The sequence below is a fragment of the Myotis myotis genome, unplaced genomic scaffold, assembly GCF_014108235.1.
Source record: "Myotis myotis isolate mMyoMyo1 unplaced genomic scaffold, mMyoMyo1.p scaffold_m19_p_3, whole genome shotgun sequence".
NCBI lineage: Eukaryota > Metazoa > Chordata > Mammalia > Chiroptera > Vespertilionidae > Myotis > Myotis myotis.
The window spans coordinates 30,146,617-30,174,190 of record NW_023416335.1 but is presented as its reverse complement, the minus strand read 5'-3'; the positions used below and the strand labels follow the sequence as shown (position 1 = coordinate 30,174,190).

General features: G+C 38.8%; 1 protein-coding gene and 1 non-coding gene across 3 annotated transcripts in view; one reads left to right on the top strand and one right to left on the bottom strand.

The window, feature by feature from the left end:
- Positions 1–524: 524 nt before the first annotated feature.
- The window catches only part of MYO16 (myosin XVI), a 417,071-nt gene continuing 390,021 nt past the window's right edge, over positions 525–27,574 (top strand). The window contains exon 1 of one of the 2 annotated variants that reach the window (XM_036301819.1): positions 525–780. In XM_036301819.1, coding sequence (XP_036157712.1) covers positions 555–780 — 226 coding nt within the window. In that variant the 5' untranslated portion in view covers positions 525–554. The remainder of the gene's footprint in view (positions 781–27,574) is intronic. The other variant, XM_036301818.1, reaches the window with a different exon arrangement.
- LOC118652217 lies at positions 8,589–8,695 on the bottom strand. The gene has a single exon (XR_004966484.1). It is a non-coding gene; the product is annotated as a U6 spliceosomal RNA (small nuclear RNA).

Genomic DNA, 27,574 nt, shown 5'->3' with positions numbered 1-27,574 from the left:
CAGTGGTAATACTTTCAGGGCTTTGGTGTAGCTTTACAGAAATAAGAAAACACGGATTGTTAAGTATTAAATAAAACCACACCTCTATATCTAATTCTTTTAAAAATTTTATTTTATTATCATGCAATCTTTGTTTCTTTTTATTGAATTTATTGGGATAACACTGGTTAACAAAATTACATAGGTTTCAGGTGCACAATTCCACAGCACATCATATGTACACTGTATTGTGTATTCACCACCCTAAGTCAAGCATGTATCCATCATCCTTTATCCCTCCTATATCCTCCTCCACCTCCTCCACACCCTCTCTGCTAGGCAATCACCATGCCATCTTAACTAAGATATTAACTCTAAAAGAAGAGGGGAAAAAATATATTAACTCTTTGCTTTTCTTCCAGAGGAATGAATGAGTTTCTGACTTGTGTGATGGTAACAGGAAATCAAATATGTTCTGTAATGCTACTATATTTGTTGTAATAATGGGTCTAGACTTTCCCATTTCATTTCTTTCAGGTTGCTTTCAGCTATGTAATGTTTTCCGATCCCATGAAATGGAAATTGACCAGTGCTTGCTGGAGACCCTTCCCCTTGGCCAAAGGCAGCGGCTGGTGAAACGCATGCGCTGTGAACAAATCAAAGCCTACTATGAAAGAGAGAAGGCTTTTCAGAAGCAGGAAGGAGTCCTGAAAAAACTGAAGCATGGCAAGAACCAGAAAGTGCATTTTAACCTTGCTGACATGATTCAGGATGCAATTATCCACCATGATGACAAAGAAGGTACATGACATAAAAATGTTTTCTGATATGGTTTTCCTGTTGTTTGTTAGTTTGATGTTTTTTTGGGGGGAGATGAAGGGTAGAATTTCTTTTAAATAATAGGGGCTTTCTTTTAACTGAGATATTCAAGAAAAAAATGATCTCGTCTATGAACATAAACATTCCAAGTCTCCTAATAAACATTTCAAAAATGAAAAATTTTGGTAAAATTGTGGTATATGTTTTTAAAGAATTACCTACCTAAAAAGCAATGATTTCCTTGCAAATTGCTCATTCCAATTGTTAATTAAACTTTTAAAAATGAAATTGTTTCCTTTAAAGATGAGATTGTTCAGTAAAATGTATTATTATCTCATTCATGAATAGACATAGTCATATAGTCAGTTCCTCCCAGACACTCAGGATATTGGAGTCTATTGGTTTATCCCTTAAAATTGACTGGCTTGTAGTATCAAATGTTATTAAGAATGTTAATCCAAGTTTCCATTGTTTTTATAAAACTATTAAGCTTCTTATCTTTCATGTGTTTTTGTTTATTAATTTTTTTGTTTTTAGAATATAATTTCCAAAGTTCTTTTTTTTTTTTTAAATTAGTGTTTTTATTTTTGCTGTATAAATACCCTGAAGTGAGATTGCTGGACCATATGGCAGTGCTATTTTTAATTTTTTTCAAGAGAATTGATCTTAAATATAATAATATTACATGTAATAAACATTAATATTTCAAGAGAAAAAGGATTTTAAGTATAATAGTGCCAAAACTGTACTAACATAGTATGATATCAGAAAAGTTGTAGGAAATATTAAAACTCTGCAAATAACAGGATTACTTCTATTATATATTCTAAAATATTTTTTTCCTCTGACTCTATTTTTGTTCATCAGTTTATATTGTTCATTATGTTCCACAAATGAGTGAGATCACGTGATATTTATCTTTCTCTGACTGGCTTATTTCACTTAGCATGATGCTCTCCAGTTCCATCCATGCTGTTGCAAATGGTAGGAGTTCCTTCCTTTTTACAGCAGCGTAGTATTCCATTGTGTAGATGTATCACAGTTTTCTAATCCACTCATCTGCTGATGGGCACTTAGGCTGTTTCCAAATTCTTAGCTGTTGTAAATTGTGTAGCTATGAACATAGGGGTGCATATATCCTTTTTGATTGGTGTTTATGATTTCTTGGGATATATTTCTAGGAGTGGGATTATTGGGTCAAATGGGAGTTCCATTTTTAATATTTTGAGGAAACTCCATACTGTTCTCCACAGTGGCTGCACCAGTCTGCATTCCTACCAGCAGTGCACAGGGGTTCCTTTTTCTCTGCATCCTCCCCAGCACCTGTTGTTTGTAGATTTGTTGATAGCCATTCTGACAGGTGTAAGATGGTACCTCATTGCTGTTTTGATTTGCATCTCTCGGATGGTTAGTGACTTTGAGCAAGTTTTCATAAGTCTCTCGGCCTCGTTTATGTCCTCTTTCGAAAAGTATCTATTTAGGTCCTTTGCCCATTTTTTGATTGGGTTTTTTATCTTCCTTTTGTTAAATTGTGTGAGTTCCCTGCAAATTTGGGAGATTAAACCCTAATTGAATATAACATTGGCAAATCTGTTCTCCCATGCAGTGGGCTTTCTTATTGTTTTGTTGATGGTTTCTTTTGCTGTGCAGAAGCTTTTTATTTTAATTTAGTCCAATTTGTTTATTTTCCCTTTAGTTTCCCTTGCTCTAGGAGCTGTACTGGTGAAGATATTTCTATGACATATGTCTGATATTTTGCTGCCTATGGATTCTTCTAAGATTTTTATGGTTTTCTATCTTATGTTTAGTTCCTTTATCCATTTTGAGTTTATTTTTGTGTATGGTGTGAGTTGGTGATCTAGTTTCTTTTTTTTTTGCATGCATCTTTCCAGTTTTCCCAACACCATTTATTGAAGAGACTATCTTTTCTCCATTATATGCTCTTGCCTCCTTTGTCAAATATTAATTGAGCATAATGGGTTGGGTAGATTTCTGGGTTCTCTGTTCTGTTCCATTGGTCTATATGTCTGTTCTTATGCCAGTACCAGGCAATTTTGAGAACAGTGGCTTTGTAATATAGGTTGATATCTGGTATTGTGATCCCTCCAACTTTGTTCTTTCTTAGGATTGCTGCACTTATTCAGGGTCTTTTTTCATTCCAGATGAATTTTTGGAGAGTTTGTTCTAGGTCTGTGAAATATTCGATTGGTATCTTAATGGGGATTGTATTGAATCTATAGATTGCTTTGGGTAGTATGGACATGTAATGATGTTGATTCTACTAATCCGTGAACATGGTATGTTCTTCCATCTGTTTCTGTCTTCCTCTATCTCTTTTTTCAATGTCCTGTAGTTTTCCAAGTATAAGTGTTTTACCTCCTTAGTTAAGTTTATTCCTAGGTATCTTAATTTTTTTAGTGCAATGGTAAATGGGATTGTTTTTTTAGTTTCTCTTTCTGTGAGTTCATTTTTTGGTGTATAAAAAAGCCATATATTTCTGAGTGTTAATTTTGTATCCTGCTACATTATCGAATTCATTCATTAGTCTAGTAATTTTTTGGTGAAGTCTTTGTGGTTTTCTATGTACAGTATCATGTCATCTGCGAATAATGACAGTTTTACTTCTTCTTTTTCAGTTTGGACACCTTTTATTTCTTCTTTTCTGATAGCTATGGATAGCACTTCCATTACTATGTTGAACAGGAGTGGTGAACGTGGGCATCCCTGTCTTGTTCTGTTCTTAGGGGAAATGAGTTTAGTTTTTGCCCATTGAGTATGATGTTGGCTGTAGGTTTGTCATATATGGCCTTTATCATGTTGAGATATGCTCCCTGTATTCCAATTTTGCTAAGAGTTTTTATCAAAAATGGGTGTTGGATTTTGTCCAATGCTTTGTCTGCATCTATTGATATGATCATGTGATTTTTGTCTTTCAATTTGTTTATGTGATGTATCGCCTTTATTGATTTGTGAATATTGTATCAGCCTTGCATCCCTAGAATAAATCATACTTGATCATGGTGTGTGAACTTTTTAATATATTGCTGGATGAGATTTGCTAATATTTTGTTGAGGATTTTAGCATCTATGTTCATCAGGGATATTGGCCTGTAATTCTCTTTCTTTGTAGTGTCTTTATCTGGTTTTGGAATTAGGATAATGCTGGCCCCATAAAAAGAGTTTGGCAGTGTTTCTTCCTCTTGAATTTTCTGAAATAGTTTGAGGAATATAGGTGTTAGTTCTTTGAATGTTTGGAAAAACTCCCCTGTTAAGCTGTCCAGACCCAGGCTTTTGTTTGGTGGGAGTTTTATGATTACTGCTTCTATTTCATAAGTTGTTATTGGCCTATTCAGGTTTTTTGATTCTTCCTGATGCAGTTTTGGAAGATTGCATTTTTCTAGGAATTTTTCTATTTCATCCACATTGTCCAGTTTGTTGGGATATAGTTGTTCATAGTATTTTCTTACAATCCTTTGTATTTCTGTGGTGTCCATGGTTATTTTTCCACTTACATTTCTGATTTTATTTATTTGTGTCCTCTCTCTTTGTTTCTTGATAAGTCTGGCTAATGGTTTATCAATTTTGTTTAGCCTTTCAAAGAATCAGCTCTTGGTTTCATTGATTTTTTTGTATTTTTTTTTTTAGTCTCTATGTCATTTATTTCTGCTCTAATCTTTATTATTCCCTTCCTTATATTTACTCTGGGCTTTTCTTGTTGTTTTTGTTCTAGTTCTTTAAGTTGTAGGGTTAAATAGTTTATTGCTGATTTTTCTTGTTTTCTTAGGTATGCCTGCAGTGCTATCAACTTCCCTCTCAGGACTGTTTTTGCTGTGTCCCAGAGATTTGGGGTTGTTGTGTGTTCATTTTCATGTGTTTCCAGGAAGTTTTTTCTGTCTTGATCTCATTGATAAGCTATTCATTGTTTAATAACATGCTATTTAGCCTCCATCTGTTTGAATGTTTTTGGGTGTTTTTACTATAGTTGATTTCTAATTTCATTCCACTGTGATCTGAGAAGATTCTTGATATGATTTCAATCTTCTTGAACTTGTAGAGACTTGTTTTGTGTCCTAACATGTGGTTTATCTTTGTGAATGATCCATGTGCACTTGAGAAGATTGTATATTCTGCTGCGTTGGGGTGAAATGTTCTATAAATGTCTATTAAATCCATCTGATCCAGTGTGTCCTTTAAAGTCTCTGTTTCCTTGTTAAGTTTTTTTCTGGAATATCTGTCCAGTGAAGTCAGAGTGGTGGTCAAGTCCCCTACTATGACTGTGTTGTTGTCAATCTCTTCATTTAAGTCCTCTAGAAGTGTTTTTATATATTTAGGTGCACCTATATTGGGTGCATATATATTTACCAGGATTATATCCTCTTGTTGGATCGATCCCTTTAGTATTATGTAGTGATCTTTGTTGTCTCTTATGATGGCCTTCATTATAAAGTCTATTTTGTTGGATATGAGTACTGCTACTCCAGCTTTTTTTTCTTTGCCATTTGCATGGAAAATTTTTTTCTGTCTCTTCACTTTCCTCCTGTGTGTGTCTTTTTGTTTTGAGGTGGGTCTCTTGTAGACAGCATATAGTTGGGTCATGTTTTTGTATCCATTCAGCTACCCTACGCCTTTTGATTAGAGCATTTAATCCATTTACATTTAGGGTTATTATTGAGAGGTACTTATGTATAGCCATTTTAAGTCTGTATGGCTCAGTTTCTCTCTCTGTTTCTTCTTCTCAGCAATCTCTTACAGCAATCCCTTTAGCATTTCTTGTAATGCTGACTTGGTGGTGATGAGCTCCTTTAGCCTTTTTTTTTGTCTGGGAAGCTCTTTATTTGACTGTCTATTTTGAATGATAACCTTGCTGGATATAGTAATATTGGTCTGAGATCCTTGCTTTCTATTACCTTGAATACTTTATGCCATTCCTTTCTGGCCTGTAGAGTTTCTGATGAGAAATCAGGTGTCAGCCTTATGGGAACTCCTTTGTAGGTAACAGTTTTCTTTTCTCTTATTGCCTTTAAGATTCTCTCTTTGACATTTTAATTATGGTATATGTGGGTGTGGGTCTGTTTGAGTTCTTCTTGTTTGGGGTTCTCTGTGCCTCCTGAATTTGTGTGACTTTTTCCTTTACCAGGTTAGGGAAGTTTTCTGCCACTATTTCTTCAAACACCTTCTCTATTCCTTTCTCCCTTTCTGCCTCTTCTGACACTCCTGCTATTCTAATATTGTTACATTTCACATTGTTCCACATCTCCCTTAAGCTGTCCTCCTATTTTTTAAATTGTTGGGTTTTTTTGGTTCTCTGATTGAGTGATATTTTCAACTCTGTCTTCTAATTCACTAATTCGATCCTCAGCTTCCCCTAACCTGCTGTGTGTTCCTTCCAATGTGTTCTTTATTTGTGTTATGTCGTTCTTTATCTCAGACTGTTCTTTTTTCATAGTTACTATATCTTTTTTCTTACTATGGAACATTTTTATCATCATTACTCTGAACTCTGTTTCAGATAACTTTTTATCTCTGCTTCATTTATCTCTTCTTCTGAAGAATTCTCTAGTTCTTTCATCTGAGGTTTGTTACTTTGTCTCCTCATTTTGGTTGTCTGGGTTTGTGACTATGTTTTAAGTAGATCCTTTACACTTCTCAATCTCTAGTGCAGGACCTAATTTCCAAAGTTCTAATGTGTGAGAAACTTTTCAGCTGTAGGTATAAATATATAAGGCTTTTAGGAAGCAAATAGAAATTAATTTATCTTGGTTGGCCCTAAAACTAGTGGTTGAATTAATCCAAAACAGGCATGCAAAGAGCATAGCTCCACAATCCATTAACCACATTTCAAAGTCAACTCTCTGAAAACAGTTGTTTTGGGGTTTTGTTTTGGTAATTCATTTAGTAGCAAAACTCTTGCTGAGCTACTTATATTTTTTAACCTGTTCAATCTGGAAAATAATAAATTTAGTAAAATACATGGTTCTGAAACTTTCAAATAGGGATCACTGTTCTGTAACTAAGAAAACTGAGCACATTACATACAGTAATAGCTATAGTAAGAAGACTAAAGTCCTTTTCATGGTTTTGTGTGGGCTGGTTAGTCAAACTAGAATACTCTGGGAAGTTCTGAAAAAAAATTTAAAAATACAATGACAGTGGCAGAGAATCTCTGAGTGGGAAAATACCTACAGATCATCTAGTCCAGGGGTGGGGAACATCTGGCCCTTGGGTGTATAAGGCCTGCGTAATCATTTGGTCTTGCCCTGCCAAGGCATTAGGGGTGAGTTAATTATATATTTGACCAAATATAGCAGGCTAATTTTTAAGTTGCTAATATTGTATGGCCCTCGAATGATGTTATAAATATCCTTGGCAGAGAAAAGGTTCCTCACCCCTGATAGTCCAATGCTCTTATTTTGCACATGAAGGAATTGTCCCAGAGCCCTCTTACCACTCATTTTATCTTTCTCTTCTCACTTGAAACTTTTCATCGAATGGCCATCTGCTCTGTGAAGCTATCAGCACATGGAGGGGCTGGGACACTGTCAGTCAGGTTCAACACATCCTACTGCTCATCCCAGTACCTTCCAGTGGTATTAGAAAGGAAGATGTTTGTTCAAGGCCATGAGGCAGTAGTTATGGGACCAAATCTAGGTTAGAATGCAGGCAGATTGGAGCCTTAAATTGATTTAAAAGTAATAAAACAATAAAAACATTACTTGCAAATTTATAACATCTCTAGTGTAAAATATTTACAGGGCAAAATAATGCCTAAGTTAAGGCTAAAAAGAAATTAAAAGAGTAGAATAATAAATATAGAGACCAAGAAGAAACTATTATATATAAGTAATGCTATAATGCAGCAGTTCTCAACCTGTGGGTCGCGACCCCTTTGGAGGTCAAATGACCCTTTCACAGGGGTTGCCTAAGATCATCCTGCATATCAAGATATTTACATTATGATTCATAACAGTAGCAACATTACAGCTATGAAGTAGCAACGAAAATAATTTTATGGTGGGGTCACAACATGAGGAACTGTATTTGAAGGGCCAGGAGGTTGAGAACCACTGCTATAATGTTTCCCAAAATATTATAATATTTGGGAAAACAGTGAAGTCATGATTAACTTTGAGTTGGGTTTTATTGAAGAAATTACTTTATGTGTGTGTCTTTGTTTTTTGAATTGCAATGAAGAGAAACAATGGGACAGAAAGGGTCCACATTTTGTTTGGTGTAACCACCAACATAAAGTAATTCAAAATAATAGGGACGATAGGAAGCAGGAGAAAAACCACACACACACACACACACACACACACACACACACACTATACTTTGTACTCTTGCTAATTACTATACTAAATTCTTCTTATACACTATATTGTGTATTCTTTATGACAGAAGTAACACAAAATACTCTGAAGATTATTAGAAAAGAATGCCTCAGAAAGACAATTTATATAATTTTATTACTCCCAGGGTATAGTTTTATAAACTAATGAAAGCAAAATTGTGTTCAATAACTAAGGTCAACATTAGCATCAATGATGAAATAGTTGAATGACTTTTTTTAATTCTGCAAAAGAGTTTGAATTTCTAATCAATTATTAAAATTTTAAGTACATTATTGCAATGTAAATTAAAATGTTTGTCCAAAGAGAAGTCTTAGTTCTGGCTTCCATAAAAAGTACTATAGACTTGGTGGCTTAAGCAACAGACATTTATTTCTCCCAGTTCTGGAGATTGGACAGCCCAAGATCAACATGCCACCGGATTTGGTTCTTTTTCTTTTTTTTAATTTGGAATGCTTCATGAATTTGGATATCATCCTTGTGCAGGGGCCATGCTAATCTTCTCTGTATCCTTCCAATTTTACTATATGTGCCACTGAGGTGAGCACAAGGTTTGGTTCTTAACAGCACTTTTTCGACTTTGAACATGACTACCTTCTCGCTGAATCCCACATGGTGAAGAGAGAAAGCTCTGGTCTCTCTTTCTCTTCTTGTAAAGGTACTAATGTTATCATGGAGGTTCATCCTCATGATTTCATCCGACCCCAATTACCTCCCAAAGCCCCAACTTCTAATATCATCACATTGGGTTAGAACTTCAATATATCAGTTTGTGAAGGACAGATTCATAACAGATGGGATATTCATGTTGTACTTGAAACTGACCCACATGTGAAATAATAGTCACTTCTATTTCTTCTTTTGAGTCTTTTATCAACCTTGGGAACTCTCACATCAATGCAGATATATCTTCTGTATCAGAGGGAAAGTATTAATTTCTTGTAAATTTAAGAAATTAAATTTCATTGAAAATGTAAGCGATTTCTTTGGAGGCATTATAACCTGTCTTGCATATGTTTACTTCTCTAGAACTGTATTTAGGAAAAAGTTTACATTAAGTCATGGTAGTTATATTTTCATTTATCTTTAAGCTACTCAAATAGCTATAGGTACACATTTATATAATCGAGACAGTAAAATAATATTGCCACAGAACAAATCCTTTTCATTTAAGTAATTATTTAAAATTTTTTTTCAGATTGTGTATTTTTGTAAATTAAAAACAACAACTTACTTCTAATTACTTTTATTGGCTTACTGAGTATAAATAGTCACTATTTCAGAGGATGACATGATAAGGTTTATAGCATGTCATTTAGAAGCAATTCAGGATTTTTGTTTAACTTTATAAAAGTTGCATATTTGTAAGTGTAAATTTAGTATCTTTGATGCTTTATTGTTTGTTTTTTTTCTGGGAGATGACATTTTTGTGTATAATGTGTCATTTTAATATACTGCATGAATGTAAAATGTGTTCAATTTTTTTCTATCTTATGGGGAAATTTGTTCCATATTTTATTTTAGAGCTTTTAATTCAACTCCCTGTGAGTCATATCATGCAAAAGAAAAAGAGAGGGAGAAAGGCGCGCGTGAGAGAGAGAGAGCGAGAGAGAGAGAGAGAGAGAGAGAGAGAGAAGAGGAGAAGAGATGGAGACACTGACTGACTGGGAGAGTTAAAGAGACAGAAAGGAACTATATGTAGACAAATTTTAAATGGGAATGCAGTTTCTTCTGTTAGAAGTGCTATTCCCAAATATCAGTCATTTTCACTAATTAGTCCATATATGTTTATTAAAAGTATTACAAATGACAATGGAGTGACTTCATTATTCTTTTATTATCTAGCACTTTGGAGGCATACTCAGCCCTGTCTGTACTTCCAGCAGTCGCCAACCAGTGGTCTGTGGACCACGGGTGGTCCGTTAGGTCCGAAAGGTTGGCGACCGTTGCTAGTAGTCACTTAATTCCTCTGATAATCATATATTACTGCATGTGATAGGATATTCTCCCCATCATAAGAGTGAGAGTATTGAACCTTACAACTCATTACAGGTAATCTCTTTAGTCCACCTGCATTTGGAAACCATGATTTTGTCCACAACATCATACTGTCCCTCAAGTTAATGACTTTAAAAAAAAAAATCATTTTTATTGAGTCATGATTGACATGTAAACAGCTGTACACATTCACTGTGCACAGATTGATGAGTTTGGAGATAAGCATGCACTTGGGAAACCATCGCTAGAATCAAGGTCATAACTACCCATCACCTCGGAAAGGTTCCTTCTGCCCTTTTAATTTTTTAAAATTAAATTATTTTTTATTTGTGGAAACAGCATTTAACATGTCACTTTTCAAGCTGATTTCTGATGGGAAATGAACTAAAACATTGACTCCATAAGTTGATTTGCTTCCACGGCCACTTGGCTTTATTTCTTCGTCTTACCTAGTTGAGCTCGTTGCCCACTGTCAAGGGAGTTGCCAAAGGCAGGAGTTGATATTCTTTATGCTCTCATCTTTTCCCTACTCTTTCATTGATTAGCACCCCCCACCATCTCCCCCCATCTCTTTTTTGCAATTTAAAGGAATTTACTTGTTAACCAATTGTACTCCATAAGCGTCTACAGACAAGCAGCTGACCTTTTTAAATTAAATTCAAAATATTGTGGCAGTTAACTGGTTAAATTCTAGGCCATAGATTTTCTGAGGGACTGTTTCAACCACACAAAGAACTTGTAAGTGAGGCTATAGACCTGTGGTTATAGACCTATCAAACTTCATGTATATCTCCATTGTAACCTAATATTCTAAGTAGTCTCTTAGGAAAAAGGAAAATATCAAATTAGAGCAATGCTGGATTGTCTCCTTCTCCTACCTCTCAGAACTCTGGTCTCAGTTTCGTGGGAGGACTAGGGTCCCAGGCCCATGGTATAAGGCCCTGACCCTAACTCTCTTCTTTGTCTACCTATCCCCTCAGGAAAGCCCCACCTTTTCCCCTTGCATTCCCCTCCTCCCACTCCCGTGATTCCCAAATTGTATTCAGACTTTTCTCCTGAGTTCTAGACCCCACCTTTGTGATGGCCTTACATTTCTAACTTATCATGTTCAAAATTGAATATCTACCATCATCTCCTTCCACATCAAAATTCCCTTCTATTCTCTTTCAGTTAATATCACAGTCACTTCCCCAGACTTATAGCCCAGAAATCTTGATGTCATGTTGATTTAAGTGCACATTTGTAAAGTGTTGATGATTGTACCTCCTGGAATAATTTACAGGAAGTGTCAGCTGATTGTATATTACCGAGAATCCTCTAAGAAGATGCCTAGAATTCAGTATACTAAATATATATGGGATGATCTATTGTTAGGCTGAATGAAATTCTCCTCACTTAGAATTTCGTAAGTAAATCTTTAGGACCAAGTTTTCTCACCCCTACCCTCTCCCATCCTTGAACATGTAGCCACAGGTAAAAAAACAAATTTCACATATTCCTTAAGTATTTTATACATGAAGCACGAGACACTCCCTGTGAAACTCAGAGCTTGTGAATACTTAGCCCAGCCCATTCATTGCATTCATTGCATTCACTAGCTTGGCACAGAAGTTAAAATGCTGAAGTCGTTGGTTACCACAGAAATTTATTTGCTTATCTATCTCTTTATTTATATTTTATTATCTAGACTATAAATGAAAATGGAGTCAATTATATTTTTCCAGGGCTACTGTTTACTTAATGCTGCCTTTATGAGGATGGCCCAGCTGCTCTGGCACTGTTTTCCTAGTGTATCTGGTATAGATTTCTACTGCAGGCAGCCTCATTCTCTCTCCCTCACGTCCCCATAAGCAGCTGCACAAAGTGGCATTTAGGGAATGTGACAATCAATAAGGGATTTAAGCTGATGCCCCATAAAGACCGAAACCCAGCCTCTGCCACTCTTGAAACAGTGGTCAAAACAACCAGCTACCCAATCCTGGTTCCCCACATGCATTTAATTGTGAACATAATAGAGTGTGGTGTGTGTTAAGTTTTCTACAAGGGAAAATATTTCTAGACCACAAAACTAGGAGCACAATATACTTGACATTGGATATATGTAAACTGTCTCCGAAAGAGTTGGATTTAACAAATATCCATGTCTTGTGTATTAGATACCTGGGCTTGTGAAGGAAATGTAAAGCAGTATCCTGTGTTTAAGGAAGAAATAGGGGGAAAGAACATTCCCAGTGAAAAGACAGTAGTACACAGTGCACTGTTGTCTGCCTCGCCCATGTTCTAGAGCAGCACCACGCCTGAGCAGAGTGAGGGGAATGGCAGTTAATCAGAACCACCCCTATCATGTTAACTTCTCAGTTACACAGCAACAGAAATCCTTGAAGGTAAGCTGTAAATTAATCTGGTCCTTTGACTTGGCAGAAGAGGGAGAGGCTGTGGAAAGATGTAGTTCAGAGGAGATGTTTAATGGGGTAGACACAGGAACAAAAGGACCACTTCTAGATTTTTAGAGAAAAGCATGAGCTTTTCAGCTACAGACAATGTCCACATCAGAGATCTATTTGGAAAGCTAGGTGTGTATAGCTCATGTACATGCTGAATCCAGCAACCCTGGGCGGTTCTGAATGTTACAGAGCTAGGTTCTGTCAATTAATGATGCTGTCAATTAATAGGTAACAGCTGCTAGATAATTAAATGTTCCCATTTCAAAACCAGTCATAGAATCATAAAGCGTTGGAAATTAAGTGCATTTAAATTCTGAGGGATTCTGTATGAATTTAATGAGTGGCTTAATAGTTCACCAATACCAAATTAATATTCCTGAGAAGTATTAATTATTTTAACTGCCTGCTATTTAATCACAACTTTACCAAGGTCTGTGAGAGTAATTGAAAAGAGAGAGAGAGAGAAAGAGAGAGAGAGAGAGAGAGAGAGAGAGAGAGAGAGAGAGAGAGAGAGAGAGAGAGAATGTGCTTCAAGAGCCTTTCTAATCTCAATGGAATGACACACCATCTTTTAAAAAACAAACAGCCTGGCTGGCATGGTTCAGTGGTTAAGCATCAACCTAAGAACCAGGAGGTCATGGTTCCATTCCCAGTCAGGGCACATGCCTGGGTTACAGGCTTTATCACCAGTAGGGGGTGGGCTGGAGGCAGTCGGTCTATGATGTTTCTCTCATAGATGTTTCTAACTCTTTCCTTCTCTCTTTAAATCAATTTAAAAAATTTTAAAAAACAAAAAAAGTAGAAATTGATCAATATAAAAGAAATTGTAGCATGTCATTCATTCATTGGGGTGAAGTGTGGATGATACGAATCAGAAACTGCTCTGTGGGAATTTGTTAGAGTTTGGTAGGTAAAGAGAAAGGGACATTTGGATGTGAAAAGCAGGTAGAGCCCTGGAACTGAGGCCTAGAAAATCAGGTTTCTGATAGGAGAACATCAGGGTAGAAGCATCGCTGGGTGTCAACTGTCAGGGTTCTAACTCTCAGCTGGGGTACGAGTTCCATCCCTGCACTAATACTGATGAGCTGTGTGCCTGGACAGGGTGCTTTCTCTGCTGTACCTTCTTTTTTTAAAGTATATATTTTTATTTATTTCTGAGAGGAAGGGAGAGAGAGAAATAGAAATATCAGTGATGAGAGAGAATCATTGATTGGCTCATGCCCCTTACTGGGGATTGAGCCTGAAACCCAGGCATGTGCTCTGACCAGGAAATCGAACCCTGACTCCTGGTTCATAGGTTGACACTCAACCATTGAGCCACACCCACCAGGCTTTGTGTGCCTTCTTATCTTGCAAATAAGTTTGAGGTAGAGGCGAACCTCTCATAAGCAGCTGTGAGGATTAGTTAGATAATACATGCAAGGAACTTCTAATGGCATCTGTCACATATTGTTACATGCATAATAAATGTTAGCTACCCTTATGATTTGAAATGGAACTAAGGGATAGCATTGAAGCAGTAAAGAGTGGCTAACTAATAACTGTGACTGGCATGTGGTTCAAAGATGATCACAGTAGGATTTCATATGTGACACAAGCATAGGTATTTGACTGTTGGGGCAATCATATAAATTATAATGAAACTGAGGAGGAAAAGACTGAAGATAGGCATGTAAGTTCAGGGCATTACTGCCGGGAGTCGGTCCATCCTTGCTGTTTCAAAGGACCTGTCTCCGTGTCCTTCCTTCTTCGCCGACTCCGTCCACACCTTTGGGGACCCCTGGACCTGCTGGGGTTGGGCCCCGGCACATTACTATAACCATAGGTGAGGAGAAACAGAAATTGGATGGTTCCTTTGGAAATGGATTGAAAAGGAAAAATTCCCATTATTAATATAAAAAATTCACAGCATTTTAAAAATTTGTTCTCTTCTGCTAGGACAGTGATGGTGAACCTTTTGAGCTCGGCGTGTCAGCATTTTGAAAAACCCTAACTTTGGTGCCGTGTCACATATAGAAATTTTTTGATATTTGCAACCATAGTAAAACAAAGACTTATATTTTTGATATTTATTTTATATATTTAAATGCCATTTAACAAAGAAAAATCAACCAAAAAAATGAGTTCGCGTGTAACCTCTGATGCGCGTGTCATAGGTTCGCCATCACTATGCTAGGACAATGTGTGAATATATATATATATATATACTAGAGGGGCCTGGTGCATGAAATTTGTGCACTGGGGTGGTGTGTCCCTCAGCCCAGCCTGCACCCTCTCCAATCTGGGACCCCTCGAAGATATTGGACCTCCAGTTTAGGGGATCGGGCCTGAACTGGCAGTCGGACATCCCTCTCACAATCCGGGACCACTGGCTCCCAACCGCTCACCTGCCTGCCTTCCTGATTGCCCCTAATCGCTTCTGTCTGCCAGCCTAATCACCCCCTAACCACTCCCCTGCCAGCCTGATTGACGCCTAACTGCTCCCCTGTTGCCTGATTGCCCCCAACTGCCCTCCCCTGCTGGCCTGGTCACCCCTAACTGCCCTCCCTGCCGGCCTGGTCGCCCTCCAACTGCCCTCCCCTGCAGGCCTGGCCACCCCTAACTGCCTTTCCATGTCAGCCTGGTCGCCCACAACTGTCCTCCCCTGCCAGCCATCTTGTGGTGGCCATCTTATGACCACATGGGGGCAGCCATCTTTGACTACATGGGAGTGGCCATCTTGTGCGAGGGTGTGATGGTAAATTTGCATATTACCTCTGTATTATATAGGATATATACAGTATATATGTACACACACACACACATATGTAATGTGGCCCCCACTTATTCATGGTTTTACTTTTCATGGTGCAATTATGGAGGTCAACCACAGTCTGAAAATATTAAATGGAAAATTCAAGAAATAAACAATTCATAAGTTTTATATTTTATGCCATCCTGAGTAGTGTGATCAAATCTTACACAGTCCCTTTTCCTCCCACCTTGGATGTGAGTCATCCCTTTGTCCAACGTACCCACACATTAGCACTTAGTAGCTGTCTCAGTTATCAGATCAGCTGGTCACAATATGGCAGTGATTGTGTTCAGGTAAACCTCTTTTTACTTGATAATGGCCCTAAACTAAGAGTAGGGATGCTGGCAAGTCCAATATGGCAAAGAGAGACTGTAAAGTGCTTCCTGTAAGTGAAAAGGTGTAGTTTCAACCTAATAAGGAAAGAAAAAACATGTTATTCTGGAGTTGCTAAGCTTTATGGTAAGAACAAATCTGCTACCTGTGAAATTGTGAAGAAGGAGAAACAAACTCATGCTACTTTTGCTGTCACACCTCAAACTGCAAGTTGAGGCCACAGTGCATAACAAGTGCTTAGTTAAGATGAAAAAGGCATTACATTTGTGAGTGGAAGACAAGAACAGAAAACATGTTCTGATTGACAATGTGTTGTGCCAGAGAGCATTGAGCCTATGTGAAGACTTCATTCAGCAAGAGATCCCCTGAAACGAGTGCCCCAACTCACAGAACATTTATTACAGTACATTGTTATAACTGTCCTATGTTATTATCAGTTGTTGTTGATATCTTACTGTGCCTAATTTATAAATTAGACTTTATCATAGGTATTTATGTATAGCAAAAAAACATAGTATATATAGGATTTAGTATTGTTTGTGGTTTGAGGCATCCACTGAGCATCTTGGAATGTATCTCCTACACATAAGGGGGGGACTGCTGTATATACATACACATATATGTGCATATATATATATATATATATATATATATATATATGCCACGTATATATAAATATTAGAGGCCTGGTGCACAAATTCGTGCATGGGTGGGGTCCTTCAGGGTGGCCTGTGGAGATCAGGCTGAAACCAGCAGTCCAACACTGCCTGCCACTCCTGTCTGCCTCTCCTGCTCATCCCAGCCCTGCTGCGCCTGCCCACTCATTCTCAATCGGGTGAGGCTCATGCGAGCCCTGCTCTGGCGCCCGCCTTGAGGGAGGTGGGGGAAGCCGGAATGTGATTGGCCCTCCAGGCAGCTGGTGGGACGCCCTTGCCGGACCAGGATCCAGATCTGTCCTGCTGAAATTTGCGCACGTTGTCGGGATCCACCTGGTGGCCACTTTTATACCATTTCTTCCTTGTAGAGCATCTCGGGAGGGGAAGCAGTAGCAGTGCTTTAGGCCAACTTCCAGGAGGCCTGCAGTGTTGTTAGGATTGTGTCAGAGGCGCCGGTCCTCCCGTGCCTGGCCTGTTCTCTGGAGATTGGACCTGCAGGACTACTGAAGGAGTGAGTGGCTGCTGCCAGGCTGGTGGGCTGCCAGAACAGGTTGGTCAGCTGAGCAGTGCTCCCATGGAGTGCACTGACCACCAGGGGGCAGCTCCTACGTTGAGTATCTGCCCCCTGGTGGTCAGTACGCGTCATAGTGACAGGTTGACCAGTAGTTCGATTGCTTAGGCTTTTATATATATATAGATGTGCCAGTCATTTCTCTAAACATTTTATATGCATTTTAAAATTTAATCTCCAAAATGATCCTATGAGGTACTTACTGAATTAAATAGTGTTTCCCCCCAACATTACTATCCACCGGAACCTATGCATATGACCTTATTTGGAAACTAGAGGCCCGTTGCACCAAGATTTGCCCAATAGACCTTCCTTCCCCTGGCTGCTGGCACCGATTTTCTTCTGGCACCCGGGACCCAGGCCTTTGGTTTGGCTGCAGGCTTGGCTTCTCTGCTCCGGCCACAGCAGCAAGGCTTCGGTGCGCAGACAGCATGGTTGGGTGGGTTAATGGGACATCTTTCTGTCTGTGGCTGGATTATATTTGGAGTGAACTGTTAAGGGAAGATTTCCAGCACCATAATGCTTAAACATGAGGATGAGCCTGCAGGGAAGAGAGAAGGCTGGGTAGAATTTGGTCAAGTCAAGTCAGTGAGTACGTACTGGGCTATTGTGAACACTCATTAACACTGTCCTCTTAAATCTAAACTAACTTAGAGGTTAGTATAAGTGCTTGGAATTAATTATTGACTGAAGGGTAAATTATTTTTCCTGATGCTCTTGTAAATGAAAAGTCAGGACATTTTTTAAATCGTTGAAAGCAGTATTTATTTACTTCAGCCTCCTCATCTTCAGCATGCCATTCTATTTCTCTTAGTTTTTACAAATAAATTGTAATAGCACCTAGTGAGTGGTGACATGAGCATATCAACGTTCGACACATTTCATTCATTCGTTCACTCAAAATTAAGGACTCACTCTTTTAAGCATGCCAAGAGGTAGGCTAAGTATTGGGGATATCACGAGAAATAGAGCCTGATATCTGCAACCTGGTAGAAGGAGAGGCAGCCCAGCGAAGAAAGGCCTTCAGTATTTAATGTCTGTAGCAGAAGGTAGATGGGTGGCCAGGGCAGTGCAGTTGGAGTGGAGTGGGACGTGAAAGGGACAAAGGAAATGGATCTCTTGTCTCTTCTATGTCAGGAAACTGAAGCTACAGTTTGTCAAAGGCCTGACTTCCTGCAAGAGTGTAATATTTCAGAACTGCAAGTAATTGGATCTGATTGGGGTTGAGGAGGTCAACATCATTCTGCAGAGACCTTGAGTGCTATGTAGAGAGCTTTGCAGTTTGAGTGTAAGAGAGAGAGGATGTGTTTTTACCAAAATGTGTTAGTTGTCCATGAGCATTGTAGGTTTTGTGAATCTCCAGATTCCCAGTGTGGATGCTGCTACCTCCTTCCTCCCCACAGATAATGATCTAGGCCTTTTTCAGGTTGTCCAAAGGAATGGCAACATAGGGGCAAGAACATAAAATATTAACTAATCTTTTAGGTGTCATTCCTTACATTTTTAAATCTTTCATTACATTAATATAAGAAAATGAATGGAGGAGAAACATTCGATTAAAAAGCACATTTTTTTCTCTCTTTTTAAAAAATTTTAACCCATTAGTTTTCATATTTTAGGGAAGAGGAAGGCAGATGGGGTTTCTGGTATGTTCAATGAAATGTCTCATGGTTGTACAGTTTCACTTCTCTATGTCAATTTCTTGCCCCCTATGATGTTATTTCTTAGACGTGTTTTCTTTTGACTGAGGTGAATGTCTATAAGAATTAATGGCACAACATGAAATCTGTAATTTCTACTCCACACAATTTCAGTTTGATTAAATTGAAACTGAAAAAAAACAAACATTTGAGTTCACTGAATTAATGCTGCAGCTAAGTGCTCTGATCCATCAAATTTTAGACAGTATTGCTGCTGGTGTAAACCAAGAGTTTTCTGATTCATTGTGCTCAGGGCAGTCTAAGAAAAAAAGAGAAAAAAATGAGTTGTAATTTTTATGGGAAATAGGCACAATCTGTCAGAGTCCCAGATTGCTGCTTAGTGCACCAGGGCAGTCGCACAACAATCTGTAGATCATATATGCCTTTGACAGTATGACTGTAATACACGCCAAAGTAAAACATTTTACAGGGAAACGTGGATTTGTCATTTGTAAGATCAGAGAAGTCATTTACTGCTTGCACTAATAGAACGGAGTTCAGAGTTTTTTTTCTGAGGTTTTTCAATACACAGAAAATGTCTAGGAAAGAGAATTTTACAAATTCTGCTTTATAAAGTAGCATATTGGCAATGAGGTTCCAATTTACCCAGTAAATCGACTCCCTCTAACCATCTCAAGATCATCATTCTTCCAGTTGCCCCCTTCATTATCCATAGCACAGGGTCATTTCCATGGATGAGAAATGCTGCAATATCTTTAAAAGTAAAAGGAAAAGTAAACTCCTTTTCATTTCATAAAACAGCTCCTCAGAACAAGTTGTTTATACTCACTGTGTCCTAATTCTCACCTCCATTGTCTCTGAAAACACTCCTATTATCAATGGGTTTTTTTTTCCCATTGATACCACCAAACCTGCTACCTTCTCTTACCCTCATCAAGGATCTCCTTGTTGCCAAGTTCTCAGATATTTCTTCATCCCCATCACAGGCAACTAAAAGCACACATGACACCCTTGATCATGTCTCCCTCCTCAGTTTGACTTTCGTCTCTTGACTTCTGGACCTGTTCTCTCTCCTTGTTTTATATCTAACTCACTGGTCCCTCCTTTTCAGTCTTCTTTGCAGGATGCTCCTCAACTTTTCAAACTTTGAACACCATAATATCCCAAGAATTTAGAGCTCTTCTATATCTATCTTCCCTCTCTAGATATTACCTCCCATGACACGTGTATACTACAAACCCTAATTTTTATTCCTAGCCAAGAACTTTTCCCTGCATGTAAGAGTTCTCTACAGCATGTCCTGTGCCATCATATACTTGATTGTCCCAGACAAGACAATCTTCTCCTCCATCTTTCCAACTCAGTGAATGACTCCCTTCTACCAGTTATTCATATCAAACATTTTGGAGTCTTTCTTGACTCCTTTATGTCTCTCTCACACTCTCGTTTGATCCTTGAATATATTCTATTGGCTCTACCTCCTAGTCTTCATAATCTGACCATCTCTCACCAGTGCTGTGGCACTCTTGTCTAAGCCATCACCATCTCTTGCCTGTTTAGTGGAAGTAGTCTCCTGCAACATCACCCCGCTCCTAACCTTACCCTCTACATCATTTTGGCTCACTGGGATGGTATCTGAAGCCCTAGTCACGGACACTGAGATCCTACGACATCTGCCCCCCCTCCTGCCCTACTCCAGCCAATTATCTGATCTTACTTACTCCCATGCTCCTTCTCAGATGCTCTTCCTGAGCCCCTCCAGCTTTCTTACCTTTTCTCAAAAACGCTTCCCCTTCTCTTGTCTCACAGTCTTTTGACATTTTATCTGTATTCTGCAGGGATCATTCATTTACCTCTTTCTGTTCCAATGTCACATAACTAGAGGGGCTTTCTCTGATCCTCCTGCATGAGGGTCATAAGAGATTTCTAAAACTATGCAGCTGCTTTTGTTTCTCTCTCTTTGAGTTTTGAATAGAATAGTAGGAAGGTAGTTAGGCATTTGTCTTCAGAGACTTATTCTTCCTACAACTTAGTTGTCATTCATGGCCCTCCATAATTTTAATATTCCAAAATTATTTTGTCTCTATTTTTTGCATCATAGACAAGGATATCAGGAGAGCAGTATTGCCGTCACTTGGTTGTTGATTGGAAATTCAGATTCCTGGGCCATACCCCATACCTGCTGAATCAGAAACTCTGGGAGTGAGCCTGGGAATCTGGGCTCTAACAATCTCTCCAGGTGATTCTGATACATGCTGGGGATTTAGTTCGATTCTAATGGTTCTCTGGTTCTTACCCAGGCATGTTTGTTACATTCTTTAGTTCATTTAGTTCATTTGAGACATTGCCCTGTCTCAAATGTCACAATCATCCCTGTGAACATGATGAATTTGGTCTGATAGAAATGTTGCCATGCTTTGACTATAAAAGCTGGCTTCCTGTCCTCTGTGTTTCCTCACTCCATTTCTTATCCTTATCTTCATCTCAAAATGTCTATAGACTATTCATCTCTCAAGCCTGAATTAAATAGTTTGTCCTTCAGGAATCTTCCCTGATTTCCTAAACTGAAAGAAGAATACTTCTCCTCTGTACTCTCATAGGAATTTTACTCATGGATCTATCCTTTATTCATATCTGCCTTTGAATATAATTCGTAATACAAATGTCTTATCTTTCCTACATTGTACAACTCGGGATAGGATTATGTCTTCAGTTACTTTCTGTCCTAAGCAGAGTTGCTGGTTTGTGGTAAACTCATAGTAGAAACTTCCTTTCCCTTCTTCCTCCTTGCACTGTAGTAGCCCCTGAATATAAGAAACACAGATCATTCTGATATATTTAGCAACGTGTGCACATATGAAAAAAGGAAATACCCGTACATCATAATCCATGACCAAACTCTCACAGGAAGCATCTACAAGCAAGAAATGTGTCTGATAAATGAGCTGCGTCATGCAGAATTGGTGCATGATTTAGAAGCCATAATTACAGCTCACTCCAGCTGAGTGGTTCTAGAAGCCATTTTCAAATACCCTGGGACAACATAGATTTTATAATTGCCTTGATTTCCTTCTCATTTTAAACTAATTCTATAAGAAAACAAGATTACCTTCTTGATTTAATAAAATGAAGATCACAAACACAGTTTTATGTTTAATTTGAATTTTAGGAAGATAGGGCTTAAAGTTAAACCTGAGAATTTAGGGGCTTTGAGTTTATGCTCTGAATTTCCTTTCAAGTTGGGAAAATGACAGGGAGTAACATGCTTTATGCTTTTGGAAACTCTGGAGAAGTTAAGATGGATTGCCTTCTTCCAAAACACAGGAAGGGTGTGAACTGGATGACAACCAGGTACAATTTGTGGAGGATTTTCTTTTCTTTTTTTTACCTTGTGAGATAGTCTTAAGCAGGAAAGGTGTTTTATTCTTCTGCTTGAGCTGCCATAACACAATGCTTTAACAGAAATTAATTTTCTCATAGTCTGGAGACCAGAAGCCCCACATCAAGGTTCCAGCAAAATAGGTTTCTGGTGAGGCCTCTTTCTGGCTTGCAGACAGCTACCATCTCTCATGTCCTCTACACCAGAGCTCTCTGAAGTCTCTTCTTATAAGGATACCAGCCCTTGGCGGCGGAGGGCGTGGTTGGCGTTTTCAATCGGGAGGGAGTCGCAGACTCTGAGCTTCAGATCCGGGCGAGTCTTTAGGGACCCAGACTCAAACGGGAGAAGCGGGACTGTCTGGGTTCAGTCAGAGCGAGTGCAGCTTTCTCTCCGAGGTTTGCAGCGGTTGCTGGGACTCTGAGAGGCAGAGCCCCTGGGGACAGGACTGAGAGCCTCCATAACTGCTCTCTCAGGCCCACCCTGTTGATCCTGTGCGGCCCGCCCTGCCCAAGCCCTGCACAGAGCCATTTGCCAGATAGCCTCAGGCAAAGGCTAGATTAGCACCTCCCTAGAGGACAGAAGTTCTCTCACTGCAGGCACAGCTGATTCTCACAGCCACTTGGCCTGGAGGTCAAACCCTCCCTGGTATTAGCTACAACAATCAAGGCTTAACTACAAGACTGCGCACAAAGACCACTAGGGGGTGCACCAAGAAAGCATAACAAAATGCGGAGACAAAGAAACAGGACAAAATTGTCAATGGAAGATATAGAGTTCAGAACCACACTTTTAAGGTCTCTCAAGAACTGTTTAGAAGCCGCCGATAAACTTAATGAGATCTACAAGAAAACTAATGAGACCCTCGATGTTATATTGGGGAACCAACTAGAAATTAAGCATACATGGACTGAAATAACGAATATTATACAGACTCCCGACAGCAGATCAGAGGAGCGCAAGAATCAAGTCAATGATTTGAAATGCGAGGAAGCAAAAAACACCCAACCGGAGGGGCGGAATGAAAAAAGAACCCAAAAATGCGAGGATAGTGTAAGGAGCCTCTGGGACAACTTCAAGCGTACTAACATCAGAATTATAGGGGTGCCAGAAGATGAGAGAGACCAAGATATTGAAAAACTATTTGAAGAAATAATGACAGAAAACTTCCCCCACCTGGTGAAAGAAATGGACTTACAGGTCCAAGAAGCGGGGAGAACCCCAAACAAAAGGAATCCAAAGAGGACCACACCAAGACACATCATAATTAAAATGCCAAGAGCAAAAGACAAAGAGAGAATCTTAAAAGCAGCAAGAGAAACTCAGTTACCTACAAGGGAATACCCATACGACTGTCAGCTGATTTCTCAACAGAAACTTTGCAGGCCAGAAGGGAGTGGCAAGAAATATTCAAAGTGATGAATACCAAGAACCTACAACCAAGATTACTTTATCCAGCAAAGCTATCATTCAGAATTGAAGGTCAGATAAAGAGCTTCACAGATAAGGAAAAGCTAAAGGAGTTCATCACCACCAAACCAGGATTATATGAAATGCTGAAAGGTATCCTTTAAGAAGAGGAAGAGGAAGAAAAAGGTAAAGATACAAATTATGAACAACAAATATGCATCTATCAACAAGTGAATCTAAGAATCAAGTGAATAAATAATGTGATGAACAGAATGAACTGGTGATTATAATAGAATCAGGGACATAGAAAGGGAATGGACTGATTATTCTTGGGGGGGAAAGGGGTGTGGGAGATGCGGGAAGAGACTGGACAAAAATGGTGCACCTATGGATGAGGACAGTGGGTGGGGAGTGAGGGCGGAAGGTGGGGCAGGAACTGGGAGGAGGGGAGTTATGGGGGGAAAAAAGAGGAACAAATGTAATAATCTGAACAATAAAGATTTAATTAAAAAAAAAAAGGATACCAGCCCTATTGGATTGGGGTCCCACTCTTATGACCTTCCTTAACCTTTATCACCTCCTAAAAAGGTCCTATCTCCAAATATAGTCACATTGAGCATTAGGACTTTTGCAGGTGAATTTTGGGATTACACAATCCAGTCCATAACAGGTGTATTTTGGTGGATTTCTCATTTCAAGGAGCCTATGTTAGGTTGGGTTCACAGCAAAGCAGATACCAAAATAAGATTAATTGTGCCAGAATTTTTTGGGGAAACGCCTGCAAAAGAAAAAGGGGAAAGACCCAGAGAAGCCTGGGAGAGCCTTCAGAACCCAAGGCTGGTGTGACAGCAGTTGTCTTAGTTTGCTAAGGCTGCCATAACAAACTACCACAGGCTTGGTGGCTCAACAGAGATTTATTTTCTCACAATTCTGAAGGCTAGAAATTCAAGACCAAGATGTCAGCACGTTTGCTTTCTTCTGAGGCCTTTCTCTTTGGCTTGCAGATGATCCCTTTCTGTGTTTTCACACAGTCACCCTTCCTTCCATGTGAATCTGTGTTCTAATCCCTTCCTCTTAGAAGGGCATCAGTTTGATTAGATTCGGCCCAGCCTAATGGCCTCATTTGACCTTAATTATTTGTTTAAAGATCCTACCTGGAGAAATAGAAACTAGAAGATACTCTTTGTTTCATTAAGTTGGGAGAGTAAACAAAAACCTCTGTGGGAGGGAAAAAAAATAAAAATTTTTCTAAAGAATAGACAAGTGCACTGACCATCAGGGGAAAGACGCTCAATGCAGGAGCTGCCCCCTGGTGGTCAGTGCACCAGAAGCTGGGTTCATGGCTGGTGAGGAAGAGCCTCTTCCACCTCCGTGGCAGTGCTAAGACTGTCCAACTGACGTCTTAGGCCCGCTCCCAACAGGGCACGGGCCAAAGCTGTCAGTCGGACGTCCCTTAAGGGCTCCTGGACTGCAAGAGGGTGCAGGGGGGCTGAGGGACCCCCCCCAAGTGCACAAATTTTGTGCACCAGGCCTCTAGTCATTCTATAAAATTCCATATGCATTTTCGCTTTTGTATGTGAGAGGCTTTATCTTAAAGCCGTCTTCCAGTTTTGACTTGTAATTTCTGGTTGGACTGACTGATGGAACATCCATTTCTTCATCTTCTCTCTGGTATAATCTGGCAGTTCTATCACTGGACTCAACTGCTGTACTATTTATATTTCCTCTGTTGCTACATCTTGTTGCTTCCCTGTTGTCATCTCAGTCTCTTAATCCTGTAGGGATGTCACTTGTGTGTGTCCTTTTAACTCTTTAATCCCTTAATCTTCTATAGTTGCCTATCTTCACTGTCAGCTGTACTCTAGACTGTAGCTTCCAATGTATTAAATATTTCAAAGTTGCTATGTCTTTTTGTCCAATACAAATAAAAGTATTATCTTCTTCTTAGTTTGAAGCTTAAATTTTTTTTTATTACACATATATAATCTCTAGAGACATTTTATTACAAACCCCTTTTTTATAACCTTGGGTATGTGATAATCTAAGAATCTTTGATGACTTGAAAACACAAGGTTCTACTTTAGTACAAAAATGAAACTTTTCATAACCTTAGGAGCTAAGGATTAAATATATCAGACAAAAATTTGAAGCAATGATGAGCACTATATGTGTCAGGCAGAAATACTGAAATATTTTTAAGCAATGATTGTAAAATGATGTCTGTTAGAAGTGAATATATGATAGAGAATCTAAGAAAAATGAGATAGGATTACTTAACAAATGAGACTGAATAATGGGCTAATTTTGGGGGAAAATAAATCAATTTGTAGTAATGATTTTTTATTGAGTTGATGTAGGGAAAGGGCAACAGGTTGTATCAGATTTTCTTACAGATATTTTTTTAAAGTACACATTCCCTCTACCTGTGGACTTCTGTGAGTTCCTCTGGGTGGTATGGTCCCAATATGCTGCTGCATAGCCATGGAAGTGATGAGAGTGCTACGGGGCAGGAGGGGCATTGAAATCACAGGGAGTTTTATTTCATGCCATTAATCAGGTGGTAGCTGGATCAATAAATTTAATGTAAAATGCATTTAAATATAGTTAAGTGTTTAACCAATTTCATAAGATCCAAGTTTTCCTAAAATAGGATAAATGATATTTAATGACTAAATTCTTATCTTAAAGTTGGCAGTGAATCTCTCAGATTTACAGATTTACCTAATACTTTGTCTCCAGTACTATTTTGGGTAACACAACATCATTGTGACCAAATGTCAAGTCATTCCACTTCTGTGTTTACCATATTAATATTTGTAATATGCCATGCTCCTGAAAAGATAGAAACATTTTCTTGGAAATTTTTCTGTTTTTAAAAAACAAAACACCATTTAACAGGTAAATCATAGTCCCAAAGGACACATTCCTGAAAAGGTTGTCTCAGTTCAGGTATATTAGTTCTTCACATAGCTAAGGATTAATGCTGCAATCACTACTACACTATAATGCAACCAAGCATTTTATATGTCTTGACTCACCATTCTCATTTGTTTGAAAAATTATAATTCTTTTTTAATTGTAAATTCTGAATAGTTTAACATGGCAAGATAGTAAGTAATGTATTATTTACACAGGATTTTAATTTTGCTTTTATAATATCTAAATTAGAGTCAATTTTTAATGTTTACAACATCTAGATGTGCAAAATATTGACATAGTTCTGTTTTCTACACATCTCTATATATAAAAGGCTAATATGCTAAGTGTCCCTCTGACCATCAGACCGGTCGCTATGACACACACAGGCCACCAGGGGCCAGACACTCAATGCAGGAGCTGCCATGATGCACACTGGCCATTTACAAAGAAACAGCACTGCGGACTTGGTGCTGACAAAGCAACACTCGGCTTCCCACAAGTGGGATACAGGCCCCGCTACCACCCCAGAGCGACAGCCCACCAAATTGCTGCCAATGCTACCGAGACCCCATGGCACAAAATGTGGCCCACAGCCCAGCCCAGCTCAGAAATGGTCACTGTGGGCACTGGATAATGATGTCACATAGCAACACCCAGCTTCCTCTCCCTAGCGACTAGCCTCCCTGCAGTTTCTTCAGCCCAGGAACACTACTTGCTTTCTAGCTATGTGCAAACATTTTACACTTTAACTAAATGTTTGTGAAGCATTTTCTCGTGCCTCATCTCATTTGATCCTCACAGAAGTCCTGGAGTAGGTAGATAGGAGACTTGGTAGAATCCTATTTTCTTTTCATTAGTCGGAAAATGGAGATCTAGAAAGTTTAGAAACTTGACCCAACTGAAAAGAAGTAAGAAATAGTGGAACTTGAAAATGACTTCAGGTTTTCTCACTGCGCAGAATATAGTCAAACACTGCTACAGTTAAATATTTTACCCTTTGTTCTCCCTGTGTGATCTACAATAATAATCTGCTTCGTGTTGATGACAATTACCTGAAAGAGAAGTTGGGGTGCTTCACTGGGCTGGAAAAAGTTTAGCTAAATTAGAAAGCAGGTCTAATTAAGCAAGTTTATTCTATATCTATAAAAGACTAAGTTGACTCACACATGCGTGATACATATAAAGCTCTCGCTGGTGCCAAACGCACGTATATGTTTCGATCTGTCATTGTCGACTGTGAATTTGGTTGACACTTCCATTATAGA